Source organism: Crocuta crocuta, unplaced genomic scaffold (assembly GCF_008692635.1).
Source record: "Crocuta crocuta isolate KB4526 unplaced genomic scaffold, BGI_CrCroc_1.0 scaffold383, whole genome shotgun sequence".
Taxonomy (NCBI): domain Eukaryota; kingdom Metazoa; phylum Chordata; class Mammalia; order Carnivora; family Hyaenidae; genus Crocuta; species Crocuta crocuta.
Genome location: NW_027531897.1, coordinates 2,223,774 through 2,236,944, shown reverse-complemented (window position 1 = coordinate 2,236,944; position 13,171 = coordinate 2,223,774). Strand labels below are relative to the sequence as shown.

The window sequence follows — 13,171 nt, the reverse complement described above, 5'->3', positions numbered from 1 at the left end:
TGTAGATTCTGATTCATTCTGGAATGAAATGTTATCTTTCTCACGAACTCCCAGGCCATGTCCAGGCTGTAGAGACCTGGACTGCCATTTGAGCAATAAAGTTGTAAACTGTGTGTCTCCTTTCTAGATGAGATCAACTGGCCGGAAAAGGATGAGGCACCACCCCCCGATGCCCAGGATCTGATTACCTTGCTTCTTCGGCAGAATCCCCTGGAGAGACTGGGAACAGGTTAGAGCACATATGTTTTAATTTTGCTAATATGCAAGAAATAATGTCTTTGTGGAACATTAAGAGGTTCTTGTTGGTGTTTTGGATTTTTTTTGCCGAGGAAACATCTGTTGGTTGATGTGGGACATGACTACAACACATTATAACAATCATATTTTGGGTTTGGTTTTTATTTTCCTGATTCAGAGCAGCATGTACACTCGAAGGGTTGGGTTGGTGGTTGTATGTCTGTGATCTTTTTTTCTTGTTTTTGCAAAGCAAAAGTTACTCTTATTTTCAATAAATAAAAGTTGTCTGGAAGAAAACCTCAAGAGCACGTGTAACTCTTCTGTCCTGAAAAGCATGTATCTTAAATAATTTAAAACAGATGACTTGAGGTGTAGAGCTTTTTTTGTTTAAAACATATATTCCTAGAAGGATTTGACCCAGCACGTTCCGTCTATAGGCTTTAAAATGGGTTATCAGTCCTTGAACTAATTACTTTCTGGAAATGAGTGTCTGAGGTTGAACCATGTTGTCTCATCATGGTGACCAGCACCAGACTCAAGAAAGAGGATTAAAACCATTGACTTTCAACATTAAGGAGATAATAGATTTGTTTCTTGCCAATTATTTTTTCCCAACTGTTCTCCATACAGGTTTTGTTTCTGCCCCTCATTTTCCTTTTCTTCCTAATATTCTGAGTGGACAGTGATCCCAGAATAGAATCCAAACCTTCCCCAGTATGTGAATCTATCTAGATGGGACTCAATATTAAATATAAGTACAAAACACACACAGTAGACAGTTTCCATAATTTTTTGAAAATTTTTGACTTGATGGGTTTTTTGCCCTGAGCTGTTTCATTCTACCTCATTGTAACTGAAATATCAGAAAATACTAAAGAAATCATTATTTCCTTCAATTTTTCCAAGGCAAAAATAATTTGCAGCAGCTCCAAATACTTGTCTTCTATTATTTCCCATTTCTGTCCACAGTTTGCCCAGTTGGAGGGCTCCGTTCTTACTTAAATATGCTGTCTGCTAGAGTTTAAGATACTGCATTGAAACCCATAGGCCATATTTTTGTCTTATAAATAAAGTTTTATTGAAACACAGCAGTGCCATTCACATGCATTATCTATGGCTGCCTTCATGGTACAGTAACAGAGTTGAATCATCAAATCTGCCCACAAAGCCTAAAGTATTTACTGTTTGGCTTTTTGCAAAAAAATCTCTCATTGACTGCATTAGAGATTCGAACTACAGGCTCACTTGGGAAAACTTCTTTGAGTTGAGCTCTTACTGGAGGAACATGTGCGTTTTTGCCTTTTACACTGGATCAGTTGGCCTTTGAGTAGGAAAGACAATATAAATGGAAGGGCACAAACTCCACAGTTAGATTGCCTGAGTTTAAATCTCTGCTGTGTGACTGTGGGCAGGATGTTTCCCTTTCTGTGCCTCATTAACTCATCTGTAAAATGGAGCTTAGAGAAGTACCCACCTTTTCATGAGGTTAATAGATTCCCCCACTGTGGCTCCTAAAACCAGGTGTGACACTGCTGCTGCTGGTATTGTCATTTTAATTTTCTGCCTGTATAATCTCACCCTTTCTCCCTTTGGACATACAAGATACAGAAATGGTGGTGGTGCCCCTATCTATGAGCTCATTGAACTCTTTGAACAGAGTACTTTATATTTCTTCCAACCCTGTTTGATTTTCCTTTTGTCTGAAGTGACAGGCAAACTTGTTGTTGCCTGACCTCTGTGACCTCCAGTCAGATTTGCTTTCCGGCTTCAGAGATACGAGTAGCTGTCAAAGAATTGGTGTCAAGGCCCTGTGCAGGACAGAGTTCTGAGGAGTGAGTTTCAATCACTTGAGCCAAATAGAGGAAGCGACCGCATTGTCAGCTGTCCCGGGGAAGCATTGTCCTGAGATACGTCTAAAGATAACATTAGAATCGGCACTCCCCTTCCAAAGAGCCTACTTCTCTTTGGTGTTCTTGGGTCTGTGTGGAGAGTTTTCCCATGGAGTCTTTGCCCTGCTTTCCTCCTCTAAGAATACTTGGAAACTTGACTGGCCTTTATTTAACAAAACAGTTACAGTGATGGTCAGTGCATCCATGTTTACACATTGTACGCTGTGCATTATATCTCTGCGCATTTTTCTCCCTGACTGCTGCTTGCGTTCTTTTTAGGGTTTGACAGTTGGAGAAACGAATCTCCTAGCGGAAGCTTGAAAGAGACATTTGCAAGACCCTGCCCAATCTCTTAGTATTGTTGAGAAGTACTTGCCAGGCAGGCGGGTCCAACGTGACAGATCCCAGTAGGGCCCGAAGAACAAGGCTGAGAATCCCACAGGGCTGCCATGCTGCTTCCAATGACAGCATTTTGGATTTAATGCATATTTAGCGGGCAAAATAATGCACCGTGAAAATGTGCGAATTCACATTTGCCCGAGAGACTAGAGAGCCTGAGAAAAGGAGTGTGAAGAACATAATGGATGTTTAAGAAACTTCCATGAAAGGAGAGAAAAACTCAAGGGAGAACATGAGGGCAAAGCATAACTTGCAATTGAGAATCTTGTCCTACTTGAACTAGACTTTTGAACTTGTGAAGTACTGAATGGCAGCCTGGTTTGTCAGACTTTATAGCTGCTCACATGTGACTGATTCTCACCCACATACCAGCTGGGAGGTCTTGGGTAGTTTCTTATTTACTTGGGTCACAACTTCCTAATCAAGAAGGTGGGCATACTATACACCTCACAGGATTAGTGTGAGGACTGAATGCCAGGATGTTCATGAAGACACCAAGTACATTAACGTAGTACCTAATAGAAGCTCCAGATATAATCAGTCCCCTTTCCTTCCCTGCCTGGTGATTCTTACAATGAGTGCTGCCCATTCCATGACTTCCTGTGCCTGATCATCTGTATTGGGCTCATAAAGCCATCATCCATAGTGTTCAACAGTAGAGCCCAGAGGTCCTTTTTTCCCCAGTGTGTCCTTTTAATTCTTTTGTTCCCCATCTCTGCACAAGTACATGAGACACAGGACCCCACAGTAAGGGAACCTCTTCTGAGGGGGGCACAAAAGCCAAAGGGTGAGAGATGTGAGCTGGGTCGCCAGTGGGCTGTGACTCTGTGGGGAGGGCCCAATTGTCGTCACCCATAGAGACGAAGTGAATGTTCTCACTGACTTGGGTTCCAAAGAGTGGCAGGCAGGGAAATGAAAAACACGAACCCTCTCAGTAGGGTCCAGAAGTGCCCCGTAAGCCCTTGCCTCTGCAGAGCTGTGCTTTTCTGAGTCCAGCCGAGCAACCTTAGAGTATCAGCTGTCATTGGTTATGTCCCCATGAGTAGCAGCTGATGTGCTAGTCATTGCATTGTAGTGTGTGGTTTGCCACTAAGTAGGGCTTGACTCTTTGGACCTCAGGGCTGTTGGCACAGTGAGGGAGTTGGATAGATATTTAAGATTATTTAGTTTCTCTGAGATAAGAACACTAGAGAAGAGCATGTCTGGCAGGTCTGTTTGGAGGCGTTGACATTATGACACCGAGGACGGACCGGGGTGTTTTTTAGACAGACCCCTCCTCCGCCTTTCTAAACATTGCTTAATGGGCAATCATGGTCCAATATGCTTTGTTGCTTATCCTCACTTTCTCCAGCCAAACATGGAGTTGATGCAATGCCTGCTTTGCGGGGTTGCTTTCAGTGATTTAATTAAAGAGAGCTAGATGCCTCTAGCATCTCGTGCAGTACTTATCCAAGTCAGCCCTCCTCTCCGCGCTGCCAGTTCTCTGGCTGTTGTGGTCAGCATCAGACTGTTGTGCTGGAAACACAGAGAATGCCCGTGTAGCATCCTGGATAAAGATTCCAATCAAATGCTTAGCAAAGAAGAATCTATTCTCCATTTTCGGGGGTGACTTTCCCACTTTGCTCTTCCCCTGGCTGGGTTCGGGGCTCCAGGCTGCACCCTCTGCTGCAGTAGCCTGATGGGGACAGAGCCACATCTCTGAACCACAAAGAGAGGTCCTCCACCCCAATACCCAGGACCATTTTCAAACTTCAGTTTGCATTTCTCATCCTGTTCTGTTCTGTTTTGGGTTTTTTTTGGTACCGCACTGAGGACAGGGAGAGAGGCATGGTGGTAACTTGAGGAGAGAGGCATTTATGTCACACCTACAGGGCATCTCCCAGCAGGGAGGTGGGAGGTGATGAGAGCCTGCATTAGTCTTGTGAGAAATCTCCCTTCCTGGTGTTTTTTTGGGATTGATTCTTCATTATCTCCCTCTTCCTCTCTCTCTCTCTCTCTCTCTCTCTCTCTCTCTCTCTGTGTGTGTGTGTGTGTGGCAGGGCAGAGGTTTGATTCCCACACTGTGATTGTCTAAAACATGTACCTGCTTCCCTTTACCTGGGATACGGTATATTTTGATGGGGCCTGCCCTTCAAATACTGTCAATAAAATCATGAACTAAATTAGGGACATCTGGGTGGCTCATTCGATTAAGCATCTGACTCTTGACTTCGGCTCAGGTCATGGTGTCATGGTTCGTGAGTTTAAGCCCCACGTCAGGCTCTATACTGACAGCGTGGAGCTTGCTTCAGATTCTCTCTCTGCCCCTCCACAACTCATGCATGCACTCGCTCTCCCAGAAAATAAATGAATAAAAACTTAAATAAAAATAAAATCATGAACTAAATAACTACGCTGATTGGCTAAAGAAAAGCCTAAAACTTAGGAATTGTGACTGATTTTCATCACATGCTTTATAAATCTAACAGGTTTGCCAGTTTCTTACCTAAGAATCTGTGATCCACAAAATCAAAGTTCTACTGATGTTAATGAGCAATCCAATAAAATTGAATGGAAGCCATTATATGCTATTTAGGAAAAATTCATCTTTATTAACATTATCTCCAGAGGAAATGTTGCTGTGAACACATTTTGTTCCTTGTTAGAATTTCTTTGTTTCTGGTTTTTTTTTGGTAATGAGCGAGTCTACTTTGGGCCATCATGCCCTGGGCCATCCCCAGGTTCAGCATTATGTGAGTTTAAGTGGCCTTATCATTAACCTTTGAAAAATGGAGTAAGTCATGGAAAAATTAACAGAGGAAAACTGTGCCCTGGCAACTGCTATTAGCAAAATGAAATACTCTTCTGGCAAATTATGGGAAAATTAGGGTTGGAAGGGGTTGTTGTTAGATGAAAACGTAAGATTTCCATGTCTCTTTAATTTATTTCTTTATTGATAGATTTGAAGTGTGGGGGTCGGAGGTGTTCGCAAAAGCTTTGCTCAGTGGGTAGCTTAATATTTTCCCCTCTCCTCTTTCCCTCCCCTCCCCACCCCAAGGTGGCGCCTATGAAGTCAAACAGCATCGATTCTTCCGTTCCTTAGACTGGAACAGTTTGCTGAGACAGAAGGCAGAGTTTATTCCCCAACTGGAATCCGAGGATGACACAAGTTATTTTGATAGTACGTGAATTATCTGACATAAAACACTGTGTGGCCTTTACTTTGTAGAAAATTACCCCTGCTTGCGATAGAAGCTTCCAGTCTTGAACCTCTGAGTTCTTAAACATGATGCTGCTTTGATATAGAAACTCCTACTAATATATCTAAATTGAAAGGTAAAATTCTGAGTGATTGAACTGTTCTCAAACATTCCTCTGCAGCTCGATCAGAGAAATATCATCACATGGAGACGGAGGAAGAAGATGACACAAATGACGAAGACTTTAATGTGGAAATAAGGCAGTTTTCCTCCTGTTCGCACAGGTTTTCAAAAGTAAGTGAAATATGGCATAAACGTACAGAGTCTTTTTGGAGAATCTCCGTGAGGCCAGATAGTTGGCATTTCTAAACAGCTGAACAAGACTGTAAAATCTACCTATAGTGTTTTGGTGCTTGGGGTCTCCTGTACTTATAAATCCTTTTGTAATTCCCGAAGGTGACCCCCCCATCTTGATAATCCAGTGTCCCCACCTGCCTGTTTCACTCTCCACAGATGAATGTCTTTTTTCTTGGAGACACAGACTTGCGCTCAGAGTATTATCTTTGGAGAACATGATAGCCATATACACACTGACCTCAGCCTATGTGACTGAGGCTAGTTCAGTGTCAGACTATGGAGGCATCCTCCCCTTTCTCTGACCGCCCCCCCCTTTTTTTAAGTTTATTTAGTTTTCAGAGAGAGAAAGAACATGTGCAGGGGATGGGCAGAGAGAGAGAGAGAGAGAGAGAAAGAGAGAGAGAGAGAATCCCAAACAGGCTTCATGCTGTCATTGCGCAGCCTGACGCAGGGCTCAGTCTCACAAACCATGAGATCATGACCTGAGCCAAAATCAACAGTTGGACGTTTAATCAACTGAACCATCACCTAGGCTCACTTCTCTGATATTTTAATGAAGAACATTGAGCTTGAGGTTATTGTGTGCATAGCCCTCTCCTAGTATCACACGGAATACAACACAAAGGAGCAGTCTGAGTCCCTGATATCAGCTAGGACCCTTGGGGATGGTTGATGCAGAATATGATAATCTGGTAACCAATAATAGAAAATGTGAGTTTTATGAAAAAGCCGATAGGAAGCCAAGCTAGAATTTTGAAAATAGGAGAAGGTAATAAAATTGATATCTGAGATGGATGCTTTCTACTGATAGTGGTAAGATTAAAACACACACACACAAAATGAAAAAACCTAATAGTCCTAAGACTGGGTAGGGCCCTAGGAAAACCGAAATAAACCTAAAGGGCCCCCTGCCTCCCTTGTGATATTTTCAGTAGCTATGCATTTTCTGTTGCCATGGCATTTTGTGTGATGATTGTTCAGCTTTTTGATAACACGTAGGGTTTATAAAGTGTCCATACCTTTTTCTTTGTGGCTACCTAGATACAGCACATCTGCAGATGGGCTGGCACTGACCTCACTATTTATAGGAAGGCCATGGAGAGGTGAAGTTTCCCCGGAAGGGATGGTGTCCGGCCTACCCAGAGCCAGAACTGAAGCTTTAATCACACTGAGTACAGGCTTTCCCCAGTGACTCTTTTCTGGGCCATCCAAGCCAGGCCCTGAACTTCATTTCCTTACTGCTGTACCCTTTTGGTTAGCCACCCTGGTCCTCATCCAGGTAGACCATGGGCCATCTGAGGGTCCCTCCCATGAGAGCAGTGAGTGGCCATGTGGCGCGGTAAGGATTGCTTCCTGCACTGGGCTCCCAGCTCTGTATTTTCCCTTCTGCCTTTCCTGTGGGACCACAGAGAGCTCAGGTTTGCCTAAGCTCTGATCTCCTTCAGAAACGTCAGTGCCAGTGTAGGAAGCTGTGTGTCTGTATATGTGATTTGTAAGCCAAACAGAGGCCTCTGACTCATAACCGCATATATACTGCAAACCCCCACACACCTCTGGCACCAGGTAATTTATTCCTCTGTTTGCACTCAATTCCAATTCATTTTTCTCCTTCCAACACTCCTGACTAGTGGCCATTAAATCTTTTTTTCTGTGGTTTTCTTTTTCTGATAGACATCATGGTTAAAAAGCAATCTGAGGTGTGCATTGATCCCCAGGCCTAGAAACCCCAGTGCATCTATGGATTTTGTTTGCAGATACAAAGTCCCTAACGAGATAGGGCAAGACAGTGATAAATTCATAGCTCCCCACTTCAAGAAGAAAAAAATACATATACTTTGACCATTCATCTCAGGACCCAAGTAAATAGTATCAGAAAGTACCTTCTGAATACATGGCCCCAACTGAAACTTTAGTCGCGCTCTCAGGCTTTACTCCCAAGGTTTGGGTTTTATTTTCTGGTGAAGTCTTTCAAGAAGATACTAATAAACACCAATGCTTCACCTTGCAGGTTTTCAGCAGCATAGACCGAATAACGCAGAATCCCGGAGAAGAGAAGGAAGACCCTGGAGACAAAACCAAAAGCACAGTGTTGCCATCCACAGAAACATTCAGCTGGAGCTCAGAGTATTCAGAAATGTATGTGAAATGCCTGTTAAGAAGGGTCATAAGCAGTTGCTGCTAGAGCGGTGATTTGTAAGCTTGAGCATGCATCAGAAGGTTCTGGAAGCTCTGTAAAAACCCAGGTTGCTGGGCTCATTCCGGCGTGTCTGAGCGACTAGATGTGGGATGGAGGCTTTGTAATAAGTTCCAGGTGTAATAAGTTCCAGGATGCTGGTGCTGCCGGCCTGGGGACCGCACCGTAAGAACCATTACGCTAGACATGTGTTGTTTAGGCTTATCCAAGCTCTGTTTTTGCCTAATTTCTTCCAGAATTCTCCTTGAACACCATTTCCTAGTATGTGTGTATACATGACTCTGTTTTGTTTTTAATTAAGGCAACAGTTATCCACATCCAACTCTTCAGATACTGAAAGCAACAGACATAAACTCAGTTCTGGCCCACTTCCCAAACTGGCTATTTCAACAGAGGCAGAAAAAGATGAAGGTGCTCCCTGCCCCAGAGACCTGCACGAGGAGCCAGAAAAGCCAGCCCTTCCTCCTGCAGAGAGTGCTCAGGAGGAGCCCGAGGTCACCACTCCCGCCAGTACCATCAGCAGCTCCACCCTGTCAGGTAAGCGCCGGTGCCTGCTGTCCGCACGTCACCCACCACATGGGCAGGTGATGGCTGGGGTTCTGAGTCCAGGCTGGCCTAACCAGGCCGTGACGGTGGCTGTTCTGTGCTGCTAGACTCCCTCCATGGCCGCATGTCAGGGGCTCGGGGGATCAACTCTTACAAACCAAGGTCCGATGCCTCAGACCCCTCCCTACTGCATCACCACACAGCAAAGCCTTCTTGCTTCAGTTTGACCCAAGAGACAGGCTTAGCTTTCACAGTTCGGTTTCAGTGGGATTCTTTGGCAGCCAGAACCGCACTGAGAACCACGCTCTCTGGTGTTGATGGAAAAGCAGGTCTCGCAGTATAGTGTTTAACTGAAAGTTAGGAGTAAGGAATGATATCAAATGATATCGAATTATCCTCAGAAATGGCTTAAATCACCTTTACAGTGTAAGGCCAGCTTTCCTTCTCATGTTAAAATGGATGGGTGTTTCTTTGATGGAGGTGGTTTTTGTTTTCGGGCCATGTTGTGCCAAATGACGTACCGAATCTTCCCACTGGACTCTTAGTAAGTGCAGCAAGATGCTTATTTCGAGAGGTTCCCAGTTGCTGTCCATGCATCCAGGACTGAGAGGGGAGGAGGGAGTGAGAAGTACCAGCATCATTCAGAATGGTATTTTATGTGCATATGAGGGCTCTCCACTGTAGACCTTGACCTTTCCAGTCTCTGGATGGCTAGAGTACAGAAACTTATGAGATCTCTTTTACTGTCTGGGAGGCAGTCAGCAAGATTAGGCCTCTCCCTCTCTCTGTCTCTCTCTCTCTCTTTTTTTAAATTTTTTAATGTTTATTTTTTTGAGAGAGAGAAAAAGCACAAGCAGGGGAGGAGCAGAGAGAGAGGGAGATGCAGAATCCAAAGCAGGCTCCAGGCTTCTCCCTGTCAGCACAGAACCTGATGCGGGGCTCAAACCCACGAGCTATGAGATCATGACCGGAGACGAAGTCAGACGCTTAACTGACTGAGCCACCCAGGTGCCTTGGGATTAGGCCTCTTTTTTGAGAGCACTTCATAATATCACTTTTGTGTAAAGTAACCTTCTTGACAGCAGTGACCGTATCTTCACAGGTTTTTTAAAAAGGCTTAATGTATTATGGATATTTTCTGTCCTTTAATCCTGGAGGTGTCCTCCTTAGATGATCCAATCTGAATTTCCCTCAGACCAAGCCAAGTGCACTTAAAATATTACTTGGTTTATAACGTTTTATGCACAGCATATCTTTCTACACAGCAATGTGCATGCATGCTTTTTTAAAAAAAAATAAAACATGGCTGTGTCTGAGGGTCGCTGTGATAAACGTTACCATTAATCTCCCATTGTTATGCTGTATTGATAATGCTGAACGATTCTGGGAATTTTTATGAACATTTTTTTTTAACTAACTGCATATTCGTAGTGTAACTTCTTAAAAAATCCTTTCAAGAAAACACATTTTCCAGGCTAAGTTAATTTCAGCCTCACTGTAAAGTTTGCACAAGTTTACACACGTGCTTCTAGTGTATCATGGGGAAAAATAATGTGGGGTTTTTTCTTTCTCTCTCTTCCCCTCAGTCTTGTTGCCACGGAGGATAATTCCCCTTATCCTTACTTTTTTTTTTTAATAAAACCAAGAGAATAGCAACGTAGAAGTCATGTTGAAACAACCTAGTGGTCCAAGATCCTTAATTATTATATTCATCTTGATAAGTCAAATGGAGGTATCTTAGTATTTTATATTTCTGGTTACTCAGGTCTCTGTCTCTTTCCTAGTTTATTATCATGCTCTGAATAGAATATACCCACCTCTATTAAAAATTTTTTTCTTCATATGGTGAATCATTGGTGATCGCATAGTCTCTTTGCCCTGGTCCCCATCAGCAGTGTCAGAGGAAAATGGTATCTAAGCAGTTGATTGATTACTTTCATAATTAAAAAAAAAAAAAAAACACTGCTTAGGTCCTACCGTGAATTTTGATTAATTGATTCAAACCACCTTTCTGTCTCCCCCATATACACACTAAAAATAATCAAAGACCTTGAGGGCTGTACAGAATAGAGAGACGAGCTGATTTACTCATGGCCAAGGTAATTAGGAAATCTGAAAACCGTGACTGTAGTAAAATTAAATTTGTTGATTTTTATATTGCTCCACCATCAAAAAGAAAACCCTTGACATTTACAGAACATTAAAGTGACATTATCTATCCACCATTGGCAGAACAGAAACACAACACTTCTATCCATTGCTAAGAAATGAGGTGGCTGAGGCAAGGGAGCAGGGATGCTAAGAAAGAACAGTACATATTCACACCCGGGCATTTAGGGAAGTACGGTTTCATACCGATTTATCTTCTTTCACAACCACGTTTCATTTGAATCCGTGAAAAGTAAAAAGTCTTGAAGTCTTAGGTGTAGTGCTCGAGTCAACCAATTATTCATTGTGAAGAGATTCAGCTTTTCATTTTGTACTTGTCAGGGATGCCATCCAACCAGATTAGCAAGAAAAAGAGCGTGTAACTTAGCCCAAAGTAAGCTTAAGGTTTTGGAGATGAGGTGTTTTGAGTCATGAAGCAGTTATGATCAAGTCCTAGAGCTGCTGATTTCTTGATTTAGGGGGAGTGGAGTCGATGCAGTTAAGGGGAGGTTGAGTTTGGCATTTAGGAGTAGGAACGGCTGCTGAGGATTGTCTTCCTAGGTCATGTGGACCCATAGCACCTTTCCAAGTCCCAGACTTCCCTTAGTGAGCACCCTACCTGTGGGGGTCTCTGCCACCTCCGATGCACAGAGGCCAAACTTGAGCTGTGCAGTTGACTAGTGGATTCAGCAGCAGAACAAAATTGTGAATTAAATCCAATCCAGCCTAACTCTTTCCTAGGCTTTAAAATGCGCTGGTTGATCTTTCAAAGGATTGTTTATAATGATATTAAATTCTCTGCATGGATTGTGTATCTTAAGGTGATGATAGTATTGATGGTTTTTAAAGCACACGGGGCTTGTAATAACATTTAGAAGTGAAGATGAGATGAACATCACTTTTTCTGGATGGACAAAGCTAAACTATCAGTGATTACAAAAAGAAAGGAAACTCATAGCCTGTGAAAGAGTAGGAAAAAGCCAAAGGGAGCGTCTGTTCCCCTTTCCTCTGGGAGACTCCACATGTTACTTCTGCTCAGAAACATTATTTACTCTTGTCCTGTGCAGTCACCCAAGCAGACATCACTGATTTTCCATTTTTGCATCCTCCCACATGGTTAAATTCTCTGTGATACTCTGCTGAGGGGAGTCCTAATTTTTTTTTAACTAAAAACAAGCAAACACACGCACACACAAAAGCCCACCTCCAGTTTCTGTTAAGGGTTAATAAACTTAAAAATAAGGAAGACATGACTGGCTTAGAGGGGAAAGGATCTTACCACTGGTCCAATAACCAGAGGGCAGATCAGGAGATGATAGACTGTCTAGAGTAAAAACCAGGAAGATACAGCGAACTGTTGAGCAATGCAGAGAGTACTATCCTTTGTCATTTTGGGAGGTTTGCAAGGAAGATTACAGCATGAGAAGTCACAGGTGACACTTCAGGCACTCTCCTGCAAGTGAGATACGTGAGCCTAGTGCAGTCTAACTAGTGCAGTCCAGGAAGACGCTAGGAGATAACCCGAGTCTACGTGAAGAAATGAGCTGATGTCCACATGTCACAAACAGCATTGTCCACATGTCCACATTATTCACAGCATTGCTAACGATGACCATGAATATCACAGGATAATCTCAGTATACAGTGGGTGGTCATGGTGTTTATAAGGCGCTGTTTGGTTCATAGCCTTCTCACATTGGAAGCAGTGGGGGAGGACATGTGGCTACAAGGGTTGTAAAATAGAGATCCTATAAAGTAATGAGTCGTATAGGTAAGTGGAGTCATTGACAATTAGCCGGCTTGGGTACAAGTAGAATGAAACCTGGATGTACACGTCTTTCATCCCCTTCTCCACATCACCTTTCTCAGACCAGTCATGTGTTTTTAATGTTTGCCTGACGCCATATGGATTCATGAGCCACATGGGAGTATATTTCCCAGTTTGTTCTTTCTTCTCTCATTCTTCCCCTCTCACCACCTGTCCTATCCCAGATCTCCCTGAACGTGTTTATCCCTTCTTCTTTGTACAGTTGGCAGTTTTTCAGAGCACTTGGATCAGATAAATGGACGAAGCGAGTGTGTGGACAGTACAGATAATTCCTCAAAGCCATCCAGTGAACCCGCTTCTCACATGGCTCGGCAGCGATTAGAAAGCACAGAAAAAAAGAAAATCTCGGGGAAAGTCACAAAGTCCCTTTCTGCCAGTGCTCTGTCCCTCATGA

General features: G+C 43.2%; 1 protein-coding gene across 1 annotated transcript in view; it reads left to right on the top strand.

The window, feature by feature from the left end:
• The window catches only part of MAST4 (microtubule associated serine/threonine kinase family member 4), a 167,742-nt gene that overhangs the window by 133,955 nt on the left and 20,616 nt on the right, over positions 1 to 13,171 (top strand). The window contains exons 17-21 of the mRNA XM_077773585.1: positions 128 to 229; positions 5,563 to 5,685; positions 5,886 to 5,998; positions 8,070 to 8,197; positions 8,557 to 8,792. Of these exons, the coding sequence (XP_077629711.1) occupies positions 128 to 229; positions 5,563 to 5,685; positions 5,886 to 5,998; positions 8,070 to 8,197; positions 8,557 to 8,792 (702 nt within the window). The remainder of the gene's footprint in view (positions 1 to 127; positions 230 to 5,562; positions 5,686 to 5,885; positions 5,999 to 8,069; positions 8,198 to 8,556; positions 8,793 to 13,171) is intronic.